Source organism: Fusarium venenatum (assembly GCF_020744135.1).
Source record: "Fusarium venenatum strain MPI-CAGE-CH-0201 chromosome Unknown EDB82scaffold_4, whole genome shotgun sequence".
NCBI classification, from domain to species: domain Eukaryota; kingdom Fungi; phylum Ascomycota; class Sordariomycetes; order Hypocreales; family Nectriaceae; genus Fusarium; species Fusarium venenatum.
Window position 1 is genome coordinate 140708 of NW_027072132.1, and position 14558 is coordinate 155265.

The window sequence follows — 14558 nt, forward strand, 5'->3', positions numbered from 1 at the left end:
TGATGAAGGTTGCAGATTCGAGTCTTAGTCTACCTAGATGGCTTGGGGATACTTCATGTCAATGGGATTATGTTAAGCCCTGTATACCACTCTTGCAGAATTCCGTCTAGTCTATAACAAATTTTCGGCAAGGGATTACAGTATGCAATTGATTAATATATTAGCCTAATTGTACCAGTTTAATTATAATAAGAATGTAGTTTAGCTGTAGCTCCTTGAAGTTGTATTTTAGATGTGTAAAGTGGACATTAAAAAAAAAGAGCTAAAACGCATTACGAGATACGCGCCGGTGAAGACGAGACATGCGCGGGTGACGAAGAGACACGCGCGGTTGACGCCAATCCACGTGACATATATCACTCCACCACCGAGCTGTTTGCTTGTCAGTGCCAAACACTGACAGCCTGGCTGTAACAATAAAATATAACAAGAAAACCACCAGGAGCACATCATTCACTACAGTTTACTTATGACGTCAATCAATCTCTACAATTCAAATCTTTTCTTTGTTCGGATTTCTCTCACCCACAATTGATTTTATCTCAAACTTCTACTCTTTCATCATACTTCACACTTCCTACCCCCAGAGTCCGACACCAGAATAACCGCCCATCCAGCCACAAACACATCTTCGACTTTCATTTAATCGCGGCCATGTCTGGCCATCTCGAGGTACTTCCTCGGGATACGGATGGCCGTTCCCTCCTACCACATCAACTTCTGGCCATACGGGTCACCGAGCACTTCACCTACGATGATCAGGCCGGCTCCGTGCCACCCAGTTTTAGAGGCAAGACCCCCACGGCTCTTAAAACACACGGAACCTTTGTTATTCCAAAAGGTGAGGAATGTTTCAAGGTAGTGGTTCCAAACCCTGACCCAAACTGGGCAATCATCGTGGTGATCAGACAAGATCAATGCGCATACGGTATGAAACCAATATATCTCCAGTGGTTGATTCTGTAGACTAACATCTCTACCAGCTGTGATTCCCCATACGTACTACGAGATTGGTTTACCCGAACCCGGATCAGCTCAGCCTGGGACCTACTTCCGTGCCCTCGATGAAAAGCTCTCACGAAACCAATCTGGCGCTTTACATATATACCACCCGATCGGCCCAGCCGGCCCAGCCAACCCACCGGGCTTTTTCCAGAGGTGGATGCATGAGTACTGGAGACTTCTTTCTCAGAATTTGCGTGAGCTCTCAGATTTGGGAATGAACCGACGTGTGGTTGAGGCCCTTCATTCCAACGCGCATCGTGCTGGGCTCGAAGCTATGGTAATGACCGGGCTTCCCGCCCAAGTCCTGGTTATCCTAGACCGAGGTCCGAACATGACGCGTACAGACATCTTGAATTTGCCGCGCATCACTCAGCAGTACCCGAGATCCGGCGGGTGTATCTATGTCAGACTCTACACCCATACAGACGACATGGGGCAGGACATCAACGCGACCACTATTTACATAGGGCAAAGTGTTACTGTTCAACATCGACAAAATCAGCATGAGCAGAACACCCCCTCCGGCTATGTTCCGCCTGGAACCCCAGTGCATTACCGACTTGCGCAAAGGGCATCAGAAGAGCATAGACATGCGATGGTCTTGTGCTTTTGGCCTAGCGAAGAGCTTGGTACACTTCCACCTTGGGGTTTAGACTTTGCCGAGCAGACGATGATAGCATACCTGCGCGCGTTCAACTACTCAATGACGGTAAACGCACCAGCAGAGAACAGATCACGTTATTCCGACCAGTCCAACGCAATGTTTCGCCTGGCAAACCAAGCCTTTGACAACCTCGGCGGTGGCAGAACTCCCATCCACAAGGGAGCAAACGTCTCGAGCCCCATTTTCAGTGTTGGCATTCCTGCTGAGATCAGGATGGTCCCTCTGCGACCCTTCAATGAGCGTGGGAAAAATGTCTACAGAATACCTGTGCGATGGGGATCTCAGGGCAACACATCCATGCGATACCTACGCTACTGCATCTAGGGGAGTGGAGGCAAGGAGTCAATTTCGATGGGTTTCAGAGGCGCCTCTGTTCACGCGCTACCCAACAAGGGGTCAGCGTACATCCGGTTCGAAGTCATGACTGACTATAAACCACACGACACGCCATGGGCCGGATTCCCATCCGTGGGACCATTTCAATCCTTCGGATTTCCAAGTTGTATGTCAGCACATGTCGAGTACACTCTAGATGGCATACAATGGTTCGAGCAGCCCCTGCAACGGGTACTAAACAGTTGGGAAACTGCCGTTCAACGAAACAGCCAGGCGGAAGCTCTCAAAACGTGGAGACTGGCTTTCAGCATCATCCAGGCCCTAGAAGGCATCGTTCTGACTGGAGAACATGATGACACTTTCTCTCCTAGGGTTAACTTCAACCGCCAGAAGGTTGTCGTCCTCGAAGTCAACCACTTGGAGCAAACGGCCAGGTGGGCCCCTCAGACCGAAAAGAGAATGCCAGCACCTGGTAGAGTATCCATCAACCAAAACTTCATTGAACTCTGGCGAAAGTACAACAATGTGCCGATGATGGTGATTGGCTGGCGTCCTCCTCGGCAACTTCATCCAGTCCCGTCTGCTGATAGTTTGTATTGGCAAGGACAGCGGGACCGAGTGATGTGCGACGTTTGTCGTATCGACCCAGCCGATGAGTATCCCAATTCATGCATTCCGACGGACTCTGGACTTGCGTCCTGCACGCGATGCATCCTATTGAATCGGCCCTGCACATTTACACCTATCTCCATTCTCCGAGAGCAACTTGGCACCGCTGATCCTACATGGAAGACGGGAATCAGTCGCACAAGCACCCGTCCTTTCAAAGACTACAGTTTCTATCTGACGATACCCAGACAGGATTGTACCACTCCTGTACCTATTGCAACCCCAATCGGAGGCTCACGTGTCCTGTTATCGGCTATAACCAATACTGAAGATGTATCTAATGATGACGGTGAGGTAATCGAGACCTAATCTGGTTACCAGGAAGGTGAAGTTGGAGAATGGATATTCCGAATGACATGCAGTAAACTACGGGTTGCTGGCGGCATTGGCCGTGATCATTAGTGAGAAAGAGAAACAGTGATGGTTTGATTGCCAGGGAGGATGGAAGGGCATGGTATATGCAGCAACAACCAGAGAGTAAGATCGTACGACTGGCGGGATCGATGCGCAAGAAGATCTGCGGTCTTACAAACGAAACTTAAAAGGGGCGACCGGTTTGGCGGGAGTGGCGGCGGAGGTTGGTTTTATGTACTTACTACTACTAATAAGATTGATTATTGTGGACAACAATGTCTTCCTAGACTTGTGTTCCTGATCATTACAGGATTAATCTGTTAACTTATGTGTTCTGGGTCTCCACGTAGTCCAGAAGGTATACCAAATAGAGACCGTTTCTGAGGTACTTTCCAGAAGAACGCTGAAACAACTCAGAAGAATATGCAACTGGTCATTGCGGATGATCGGGTCGTAAATAAAGGCTTTCCTCCAACAATGCTATTCTATACCTAGAAGTGCGACGTTTTGCATATCGACATGTAAAGCATACTGTCTAACTTTTTACCTAAGGCGTGTAGATATAATACCCCCTTAATGGTAATTGTAACGGCGCCTCTACCTTCAGTCTTAATGACAATCTTTGTCCCTATGATGCATGAGGGCATCTACATGTCAGATTAGATGGTGATTTCCGGATCTCGGGGTTTCCCGTAGTTGACCTAAGGCTCCACCGCTTTACAATAACACATAAAAATCACCAAGTGATATTTCCCTATGTCATGGTAGAACCTTTCCAGCGAGGTCAATATAAAAAGTACTACAGCAATTAGCTTCGCCAGCCTTACAGTCACACTTGCGGTAGCTATCACTGAGGTTCAGGATGTAAAATAAATAAATAAAAGAAAAATGATGTGGCTAGTGCTGTTCCGTCTTGAAAAGTCAATATAACTTCAGATCATAGCAACTTTCCCAGTAAAAACCTAAGATTTCAACAATAAATAAAAGATATATATATGCTTATATTTGATAAGTAGAATACTACTCTACTAGTAGATTTAAAATGCTACTTAATTATATACATGAAGGCTAAAGTGATTCTATGCTGGAATTCCAAAAGGTTATTAAGAGCTATACTTCTCTTACAGCCACCCTTCTTATTTGGCACAAATCTTAGCATAAAGGGTAACAGGGTTAGGGCAGCCATAGTTTTTCTTGCTGCTTGGTGTGCTGTAGCACTTGGCATCGCCAGCCTTGCAGTCGAATTTCTGGCAGCCATCACCAGGGTTCAGGATGTTGTGCTTGTTGGCGAAGGGGTTGCCGTACTCAGTGTTGAGCTCGTAGTAGACGTTGTTGGCGTCGGAGGAGTAGCCGAAGAAGAGAGGCTTGTTGAGAGTTCGGGTGTCGGCAATCTTGATGGTAGAGCCAGGAGTGCGGAGATCCTCAGAGAATCGCTGACCAGGCTTGAGGGTGGTCAAGGGACCAGCAGCACCGCCGTTGAAGGGGACGGACTGGACGTAGATGGCAGTGTCACACTCGTTGATGACGACGGCCTTGTTGGCGGCAGAAGCAGCGCCGACGAGGGCAGCAGCAGCGGTGATGGCGGAGAACTTCATGGTGATAGTTTGTTTTGGTGTTGAGTGAGAAGTGTTGATGAAGAGAGTTGAGAGTTGTTGTGAGAGTGTGATTAGATGAGATGAGATGAGATGATTCAAAAACATAAACAGCTGGACAAGAGATGCCTTTTATCATCAAAGACAAATGCTTGCCTGACAAGGCTGCTGACAAGATACGAACTTTAGTGCACCCACTAGCTGTGCCATAATATCGCCGATACGAGGCACGATCCATCGTCTTGTCCGGAGAAATTCAACCTCGTGATATTTTTGCGGGGGTACTAGACCAAGACTGAACAGGTTATTGACAAGAATTGTGTCTGTCTGAGTGCCGGATGAACCGAATGCACGGTGCATTATTACATGGGTCTTGTTTTTTAATATTATGCTTAGCTCGTATTCACGAGGCGGTCGAGTTATAATTAGATAAAAATGGGCTATGCTGTGGATAATCCTGTCTGACGCTTGTTCTCGGCGCCACTCAATGGCTTTATCCGTCGATTAAGCCCCCACTATAGCCGTATAGTCAATAACAGTGGTATGTTTAACCAAGTAAACTTGTGCATCATAGAGACGGCTGAGATCATAGAATCCTGACTTTTTGTAGCTTGGCAAACGGCTTTCGGCCGGAACATCGGACAACACAGAGGAGTGACGACATTGTGCATCCAGAAGTGCCGGATAGACAAAATGATGGCAATGGCAAAAACAGGTCAACATTGAGCCAAAAGACAGTACAGTCTAATTCAAGACACTCTCAGAATACTGTCAATGCAGTCTACTCTTTCGACACCGCCATCTCATCAGCGCGCATACTCTTTTCCGCATGTTTTTAAAGCATCAATGGAAGGAAAGACAACTCAACAAAAAACTACCGAGCCAAACCTTTCTGGGAACACATAAATGGAACAGGAGCTAGAGCGGGCCCCCAGACGTCACTTCGTGGTCGCCGAGAGAAGCTAGCCTTAGTGCCGAATGTGGAACTGTCCCGTGTTCCTGCGTGAGCTACTCTCTACACAGATGTCACTGTTACCTTGGGGACTTTTCTAAGATTAAAATGTAACACTTAGATTTGAAGAGAATGTTGAGTTGTTACATGCCCTCAAAGGGTACCTGGACACGAAGAATTGGTTTAACTTGAAGGAGACTACTGGGCTCGTATAGCATGAATTACCTACACCGTAACGTCGTATCTCGGCCTGTAGTTTTGAACCAGACAATTCGATGTGACTGGAGATGGTATTTCGCAAATGGGGTCTCAATTGAATGTTGAGTGAGGCGAGGCAACAAAACTGATCTGTTCTGCTGAGTTTATCCACAGGTGACACGTCTTGCTGACAATAACACCAACTAAAACTCTCCAAGCTAACCAGTGGATTGCAATAAAAAAAAGGGGTTTTATCTACTAATTAAATATAGTAGTTCAACATGATTTCTTAAACTTAGTACTGCTGTTTTCTCTATTCACTTAAAGATAGAAATATAGAAAAGTAAAAAATGTTAATGTGTAGGGTAGCTTACTGCAAGGTGTTCAATCAAGATAGGCACTTATCGATAAGATAAGTCTTTCCAGCCACTGGAGTCAATGCTTGGAGAAGGCTACTGTTAGCCTCGTCTAGTCTGGTTGGGCTGAAACGCTGGGATGACCGCGATCTATGACGCGCTTTGACTCGTCTGAACACTGCACTACGCGACTCAACTCGTATTCTTTGTGCAGGGGTGATACATGCGCTTGCTCTATCGACTGCCCAAGGCGGTGAATGTTTTCTAGCTGGCTTTATGTTCTCTCTGTCATGATCACTCGTGTAGTCGAAAGATCTATCCTGGAACAAGTCGCTCGTATTGGCCTTCACCGCTGAGGACAGTACAGATGACGAAATAACCTAGGACAGTATCTTGGCGGAACTCGCCAGACTCGCCAAGAAACATGGGCCATGAGGTAATTCTAGGGATGGTTTGGAGGAGCAAGAGAAATAAAACATGTTTTGGCACTTTCCTTTGCGTTATCCAGCGATACTGGATAATTCAGTTCAGGATGTGCTGGGTTAATAGATACGTAATTTGTACCTATGAAAGGCGACTCGCTAATGCGGCCGATAGCTAAGCGTAGTTTAAATAAAGAAATATTGTATTAATTCGAGCCCTTGTATGCCCTCAAGATACATTCTGTCGTAAATAAGAAAAGATATAACACCCAAAATCCCGCTCCTTTCTCCTTCTCACTCATACCAGACCTTTTGCTGTCCCTTACTCTTCATCACGGACACTTTCTTCCCATTCGGAAAAACAACAAGAGCATTTGGAGCATGACTCACAGTAGACTCCAATAGCAGTGGCTGTGTGAGCTGACCTTCTCTCCACTCAAGAGAAACCAACCAACCTCCCATAACTCTAATGTTACTCAACTTCCCGTTGCTCCACGATGAAGGCAAACTTGGAAGCAGATAGACCATGACGACCTGACATGACGATTCGTCAGGTCTGAGATTAGACTGTATCAAGCACTCCGTCACACCAGCACAGCCCCCAAAGTTGCCGTCTATCTGGAATGGTGGATGATTGTCCAGAAGATTTGGCAACGTTGAAGTGCTCAGTAGTAAATCCATGTGTTCCTCGCATTTGACTGATTCTCTCAATCGCGCATAGAGGTTCAAAAGCCACGCCCTGCTCCAGCCCGTATGGCCTCCTCCATGTTCAGCTCTTCTGGCAAGGGTCTTTCTTGCAGCTTCGACCAGCGCTGGGGACGAATCCAAACTGATAAAGTCATCAGGGTAGAGTCCGAAGAGATGGGATACATGGCGATGTCCTGGCTCAGCTTCTTTATAGTCCTTCAAGCCCCATTCTTGTATCACACCACTCTTGTTGATACGAAAGGGCGGTAGTTTACCAAGGGTCGCCATGACATCCTTCTGAAGTGGATGCTCTTTGTTAAGAATACTCGTGCTCCAGATGAAGCTTTCTAGAGCAATTCGCACAATAGTCATATCCATGACTGATCCTTCGCAGAATGTTCCGGTTTCTCCCGACTCGGTTATGAATGTGTTTTCTGGAGATAAAGAAGGGTTTGTGACCAGATATTTCCCGCATGCTGATGGAATCAGGAAATCAAGGAGAAATTGAATACACCCTTCGAGCAAAGGAGCGATACGAATATGGAGCATGTGATCATACTGATATATCAGCATTTTCACCACGTCAATGCACAGCCAGACTCCACCAAGAGGCCAGAGTGTCGCAGGCATCCAACGATCCTGAGGATCAGTATCTGCCCAGATATCAGTGTTGTGATGCGCGCACCAGCCTCTGCAGTTGTACATGATCTTGGCTGTCCTCTTTCCCTTCTCAGCCATTCGCTCAAGAAGGTCAATAAGTGGGAAGGCGCACTCAATGAGGTTGCAAGATGCAGCTGGCCAGTAGTTCATTTGGAGGTTGATGTTGATTGTAAACTTGGATCCCCATGGTGGTGCAAATGAAGGATTCCATATGCCCTGCAACGTTGCAGGAAGAGCTTTTGCTGACTTGCGACTCGATGAGATGAGCAGGTACCGACCGTAATTATGGTACAGCGCTACCAAGCCTGGATCTCTTTTGCTTTGTATCCTTTCATCGGTTGGGACATGGCTCGCGTCTGGCCACATCCGAAGTGAAGTTTTACCAAAGAGTCTGTTGTAGTCCTGACGATGACGACTGACCAAAGTTTCCCAAGGTTCTCGAAGAGCGGAGTTGACGTCTCTGAGCGCAGATGCATCCGGGTTATAAGATCGATAAGTTGTATGCGCACCAATAGCGATGACACATTCCTCTGCGTTGACGATCAGACAGTTTCCGACTACCTTGACAGTTCCATTGCTGGACTTGCATGAAACACCAAGAGCCAGGGCCAGTCGATTGCTGTTCTTTCCACCGGGTGTCGCCTGAAGAATAATGTTGTTTTCTTGCGCACGGATACTGTCGAGATACTCATTGGTCTCCCATTCAACCTCACTCTGTCGATTCAATCGCACAACGAATCGTGTAGGTGCTGAGGCCTGGAATCGAACGACCAAGACATTGTTTGGGAAACTTGCGATAACATCGCGACGATAAGAAACTCCTTTGTAGTCATACTTTGTCGTGCTTTGCGAAGTGGCCAAGTCGAGCAGACGCTTATAATTGGCGACATCCTTCTCATCATGACCAAGCTCAATCATGCACTGACCCAAGGGCTCGTAATGTCTCATACTAGCTGGTGTCGCGAAGAATGCCTCCCGTATAAGAGCTTCAGCTTCTTTGTGCTTTTCATCTCTGATGAGTTGCCTCAATGTTTCCAAATTACTGTGTGCGTCCCGAGGTGTTCTGTCTTGTGGTCCACCGTACCAAACAGAGTCCTCGTTAAGCTGCAGTAGTTCGGTGGATGTTCGTCCATAGACCATGGCTCCCAGTCGTCCATTGCCGATCGGAAGGGCCTCGGACCATGAAGAAGCGGGGGTAGCGTAATGTAGGAGAAGGCCCTGGTCCGTATTGGTTATTGCAGAGTCATTGTCCATTGTAGCTCACTGAGACGCTTCAATGAAGCGTAATATATGATTGAATGACTCAAAGTTGTACCAAAGATCGTTCGGTTAATTAAGATGATGCGATAAAATGGCTCAATTAAAGAAATCTCGTGTCCAAGAAGTTAGCTCGTTTAATTTTCCCTGAAATAGACCCATTATGAGGTCATGTAGTCAGCGGAATTGCTCAATAAGGTTGGCAGGGTTCCCCACTACCCCAGGTTTCCAGGACTTTAACGTGCTTAAGGGCAAGGAGAATGTGGGTTCAAGCAGGTCACAACCAGTTGTTCCTGGTTACCTAAGCATTGATTATTCATTTTAAGTGATCCTGACTCTTGAAGCATCCTGCCATTGAAGAAGCGTTGTCTTCTATCTTATGATTGAGGCTGCACTTAGATGCCTGTTGAATATTTCCCTCGGTCTACTCAAGGCTATAGGACTTGAGGATTAGTAAGAGTTCTTCAAGAACATTGTGGGTTGGTTCATGAGAACTTGGTCTGGATCCTGTTTATTAATTTCTGAGTTCCTCAAGTTGAAAGCGGTTCGTGAGCTGTCATCTACTTATAGATCTGGATCACCACGGTTGGTCTAGTGGCAAGGGTATAATCAGATACAGTAATTAATGGCGGTCCAGGCCCTTCCTCTCTTAGGGTATCTTGAGGGTCTCAAGATCAGTAGATCTTGACCACTTTCGAATGATGTGAATACGAATGATTAATTTTTGGGTTAAGCTGAGGAATGGGAAGGGGGATCATCATAGAATGGTGGCGTTCAGTTGCAGGATTCATCGGAGATTAGGTCTCACTTGCAAGCGAACCGCATTCCATTAACGTAAAATTCCAATTACAGAGCACAACATAATACTACCTTAAACTTTTTCCATAAATAAATCTTCTTAGAGTAATAACTCTATGCATTTAATTAATTAGAATGCAAGTTTTGACCCTCGCAGTGCTTCTGAATACCTATTGTGGGACTTTCAAGAAACCATTTTTGTCATGATACACGGCTGATTTCCTTATCAGTTCGTGCTGATATGAATGCATCATAACGTAAACTCAAATCCAATTTCGGCTAAAGAACTAGGATGTTTGCCGTGTCACTGGATCAATGAGGCTTGATAGACATTCGTTTTTGACACGATGGGGCCCCGACACATTGATTTCCATCCATGTCCCTAGCTTAAATGACAGTACGCGATGAAGAAGACCGCTTGTATTGCCGGTATCTTCAATATAAACATCAGCTATGGAACATGCTACCGCATTAATAGTATGTCTCGTACTTTTGAATGACAAGATCTTCAACATAAGGCTGACCATCGGCAGATCGTACAAGCAATACTCGTTATCCTTTCTCTATATGTGGTGGTTCTTCGCTGTTGGACGCGTCTCTACTTCGAGAGACGAACGCTCTCCGTGTCTGACTATTGCGCTTGGATAGGATGGGTTTTCGCCGTGGGGTGGTTCGTGTCGTCGGCAATTGCTGCGGATATAATACACAACAATGATGTTACAGATGAAGAAGGGTTGGTGCACGATGTCAAATACCTCAAGGTACGTACTAGACATCTCAACTGGACCATGAAAAGCTAACGGTGAGAAATACAGGCCGTTTTAATTGCTGAGTATTGCTTCGATATTGGAATATACTGGCCCAAACTCTCGATCACTGCTTTTTACTGGCATCTAATACCCGATGTCTTCCGATCCTTGAGAATAGCATTGTACACAATCACGACATACTTGGTCTGCTGTCTGATAGTCGCGTTTCTTTTGAATACACTAATTGCAGGAAATATCTCGAACAATTGGTAAGGCTCAACTTAGCATATTGGCCTCTGGCTAGCTAACCATGTACATCGCCCAGGTCAATTGAGAATCAACTTCTCTCAGCATGGAACTCATTCCCGAACTTCATCACACAGTGGTGTATGAACTTCTCCACCGATCTACTATGTAAGTCCCATGAACCTTTCCAACCATTACAGAGTCTAATAGCTTCAGTGTTTTGTTTTCCGTTCTCCATTCTAAACCATTTAAAGCTCCGCAAAGAACAGAAGCTCGGCCTGATTGGAGTCTTTTCCCTCGGCGCAATTACGATAACTGTCAACCTTACCCGTTTCATTATGAACAATTTAGCTAGCTTTCAACTCGATGATGCGTCCGGAAATACGTTATGCACAGCTGAGATGACAACAGCTGTGATAATTGTTTGTCTTCCTGGCTTGAAGAAGCTTATCAAGCGATCAAAGTTATCTACACAAACGGACAATTCGTCCCAATCTGGCCTGGGGGTGGCGACCGTGAGTAGCGCACCGCTCAAGTCACAGCAAACAACACAAAGCTATGCAGACTGGGGCGTGAAGGATTGTGATATTGAGCTGGTTCCCGAAGGTGAGGATTATCTTCGCATGCCAGATCTGGTGGTATTAAAGAGCCAAGGTCCATAAAAGAATGGTCAAGGTGTATTGGACAGTAGAAAAACACGAAATCATCAATCAATTTATTTATTCATCATGCGTGTTGGAATGCGTATTGTAAATCATGATCGTGTCGCCGCATGGTTCAAGCAACCTTGGAAATCTTGAAGCCACCAGGAAAGCGTGCCTGGAAGACTTCCTCCGGGTCGTACTTCTTGGCAACCTCCCGGATAAACTCGACGTTCTCCGATCCATAAGTAGAGAGAGGGTCTTGAGTAAAGTCAGCGTAATTGAGGTACTCCCATTCCACAGCGGCATCCTCATCAACACTAAACTGCTTCATCGTTTGACGAAATTCAACCATACGCTCACGCGCAAGCTTTTCCTGCTCAACGCCGTTGACCATGTGCTGTACCTGGAACATGACAGCGTTGTCCTTCTCGCGATCTAGACCGGCGACGTTACCGCCTCTCTCGAGGGAGTGCTTGGAGAACACAGTGGGCATGGCCTGGAAAATGGCGTGGCAGATAAAATCTCCATCTGGGGACTGGGCTTTCCAGTCACTGACGAATTGCTGGTGGAGTTCAAGAGCTTTCTGGTATAGGGACAGCTTGTTCTTGAAGGTGATGGCGAACCAGACATTTCTACCCCGGCTTAGTATTTTATTTTTGACATCAAAGGGACAATTACTTACCGGTATCCAGCAACGAGCTCGAGCTCGACAGTCATGTTGCGATGGGAATCCTTGCGCAAGTTGGAGGTCTCGTATGGGATCTCCCAGAAAGCATCGAGAGCCTTTGGAGATGCCACACCAGTTGTATCCTCATACGAAACAGTGATGCCTATTTTTCCAGCTTGAGGAGTATAGCTCCAGAATGGAATAACAGATCCATCTTGGTAATTCTCAATATTATCCGTCCAGTTTTTGTAGGCTTCGACGTGGGCATCTGTCGTTTCGGTCGTGTACGTGACAAGGCCACCCCAAAGAAGAGGAGCGTCGAAGGCCTGTAAGTCGAAGCGGGTGACGATTCCAAAGTTGGTTGATCCACCTTTGAGGGCTTTCCAAAGATCGGCGTTCTCGGTCTTGTTGGCATTGACAATACGCCTAGACAAATATTAATTGGGAACGTCGTGAATAACACATGCAATGCTTACCCGTCACCAAGGACGACCTCAAAGTTGACGACTTGATCACATCCGAAACCACGACGGGCTGTGTAAAAGGTGTTACCACCACCTGTCAAGAAACCAGCGACGCCGACAGTTGAGGTACGACCGCCAGCAGCGGTGACACCAAATGGTTCGAGAGCCTCGTAAACATCCCGCCAAATGGATCCAGCTTGGACATGAGCAACCTTAGTCTCTTCAGTATAGGTGGTCTTGTTCATCAATCCTACATGCGGTCAGACGTTGTCTCAGGTAAACAGGACAGAAGTATACGTACCAAGATCAATGGTCACTCCATTATTAACTGCCAGTGGTTAGACAAAGTAAAATTCAAATATAGACAAGGCGCAACCTACTGTTGTTGGCTGCCCAAACAGTGTGACCACCACTTCGCACCGCAAGGTTACAGGTAGTATCGGGTATCAAAGTCTTGATAATGGCAGATACATCCTCAGTACTCTCGGGCTGGACAATACAATAAGGTTGCAACTGCGACGACACGGAAAAGTACGAGTCCGTTCGCGTCTTGTACCCTTCACTGCTGGGATAGTAGACATGTTTCAAGCCCGCAGTCTCAAGCAAAGCACACTGAAACAGAAATGATTAACCATTGGCTTCCACACCAAAACACGGACGCTTACACAATTATCCTTTTGCATGGCGGCAATCTCTGTAGCTGAGACGAGGAGCGTTGCAGCCCAACTCAGGACTGATGAAGTACTCGACTTCATATTAACATGGAACAGATGATATGATTTGATGTTGTGTACGGCAAGAGGCAAGATGATCTGGAGAAAGGAGAAAAGAGCCTGTGCGGAAAACCTTTTTTCTTTTGTGATCGCCCACTCCGACCTTTGTTGCGGACATCCTTGCCGATTGTTGAAAGGGGGAGAGAAAATGGCGCAGTAAAGAGCTGAATTCTTTGTCATTAGCTTTATCGGAATGTGGGATGTTGCATTTTTACAGGGCCATTATAGTGACAAGTAATAATTTAGTTATGCAGGATTGTTTATCCCGGCCCGTGAAGTGTAGATCGCTGCCTTTATGGTGTTGATGAACCCGAGGCTGAGTCTGCATGCTGTGCCGTGTCGAAGAAACCGAGGATAATTCTAGGTGTTGGTCCACCAGGCAATGATAATCAAGATGCCGTTCCAACAATTACAATAGGGTGAGATACGGAAAAACCTGTAACTTATTGTACATTTAGCTTCCAGGTACTCTTGGCTTTCAAGGATCTGACTGGTGGCCCGGTTTGCCCGCGAATAAAGTTTACATGGGTATTGTCTTCAAACAGGGGGAGACCAACAGGACAGTCCTGGATGCAATGCATGAAGTGTTTCTACGGAACCTCTTCTCAAAGCACACTCTGAAGAATTGCATCATTGCATGAGATCTTACTAGTTCAGTAAATATCGAGATATGACTACGTTGAGTCTAATTAAGCTTAAAACCCAACTACTCACTTTGCGCTGTGGAGGTTGATGACTTAGTGGCTTTAGTAATAATTTGAACCCTTGTTGTTACTGCTTCGGTAGTTGGGGTTGGCAGACCGTAAGTGGAAGAGCTGATGTCAATCTCTGGTAGCCGAGCTACAACCCCTGTTTTCTCCTACGCTGCCATCAGTTATCTCCATGGGCATCTTGCATTAACTGCTTTCCATTGGCCTCACTAGTTCCTCTTATGTACACAAATCCAGGGTATGTGAAGCGGCATTGAAAGGGAACTCGGACGGCCCGTACATAGATTCAGGCTTTGTATCTGTATCCTTGCAAACCTTTTTCCTCTGTTCTCTTTCAGTGTCGGCTAGGATGTAC

At 46.3% G+C, this 14558-nt stretch overlaps 5 protein-coding genes across 5 annotated transcripts; 2 read left to right on the plus strand and 3 right to left on the minus strand.

Annotated features, from left to right (window-relative positions):
- Positions 1-414: 414 nt before the first annotated feature.
- Positions 415-3297, plus strand: EDB82DRAFT_578584 (uncharacterized protein). The gene is made up of 3 exons (XM_025736700.2): positions 415-928; positions 984-1936; positions 1994-3297. Exons 1-3 carry the CDS (start codon positions 655-657, stop codon positions 2981-2983), a joined length of 2217 nt encoding a protein of 738 aa, XP_025591635.1. The 5' UTR covers positions 415-654; the 3' UTR covers positions 2984-3297.
- Positions 3298-3921: 624 nt separating this feature from the next.
- EDB82DRAFT_510995 (alkaline foam protein B precursor) lies at positions 3922-4990 on the minus strand. The gene has a single exon (XM_025736701.2). The coding sequence runs from the start codon at positions 4726-4728 to the stop codon at positions 4165-4167; it is 564 nt and encodes a 187-aa protein (XP_025591636.2). The 5' UTR covers positions 4729-4990; the 3' UTR covers positions 3922-4164.
- Positions 4991-6517: 1527 nt separating this feature from the next.
- EDB82DRAFT_285321 (Six-hairpin glycosidase-like protein) lies at positions 6518-9326 on the minus strand. Its single transcript, XM_025736702.2, has one exon. It carries the CDS (start codon positions 9147-9149, stop codon positions 6843-6845), a length of 2307 nt encoding a protein of 768 aa, XP_025591637.2. The 5' UTR covers positions 9150-9326; the 3' UTR covers positions 6518-6842.
- Positions 9327-10694: 1368 nt separating this feature from the next.
- On the plus strand, positions 10695-11607 carry EDB82DRAFT_547745 (uncharacterized protein; the record flags this gene model as incomplete). The annotated part of the gene is made up of 3 exons (XM_065609506.1): positions 10695-10711; positions 11025-11113; positions 11234-11607. 3 exons carry the CDS (start codon positions 10695-10697, stop codon positions 11605-11607), a joined length of 480 nt encoding a protein of 159 aa, XP_065463068.1.
- Positions 11608-11722: 115 nt separating this feature from the next.
- Positions 11723-13403, minus strand: EDB82DRAFT_547746 (uncharacterized protein; the record flags this gene model as incomplete). The annotated part of the gene is made up of 6 exons (XM_025736704.2): positions 11723-12221; positions 12272-12682; positions 12733-12970; positions 13022-13048; positions 13101-13332; positions 13386-13403. 6 exons carry the CDS (start codon positions 13401-13403, stop codon positions 11723-11725), a joined length of 1425 nt encoding a protein of 474 aa, XP_025591639.2.
- Positions 13404-14558: the final 1155 nt, after the last annotated feature.

What these genes read in the sequence shown, in the direction of transcription:
- EDB82DRAFT_578584 (XM_025736700.2), top strand. Translation starts at nt 655, where the DNA reads ATGTCTGGCCATCTCGAGGTACTTCCTCGGGATACGGATGGCCGTTCC. An exon ending in ACAAGATCAATGCGCATACG is followed by an intron (nt 929 to 983) that starts GTATGAAACCAA and finishes CATCTCTACCAG; the next exon opens with CTGTGATTCCCCATACGTAC. An exon ending in AAAATGTCTACAGAATACCT is followed by an intron (nt 1,937 to 1,993) that starts GTGCGATGGGGA and finishes TACTGCATCTAG; the next exon opens with GGGAGTGGAGGCAAGGAGTC.
- EDB82DRAFT_510995 (XM_025736701.2), bottom strand. Translation starts at nt 4,728, where the DNA reads ATGTTTTTGAATCATCTCATCTCATCTCATCTAATCACACTCTCACAA.
- EDB82DRAFT_285321 (XM_025736702.2), bottom strand. Translation starts at nt 9,149, where the DNA reads ATGGACAATGACTCTGCAATAACCAATACGGACCAGGGCCTTCTCCTA.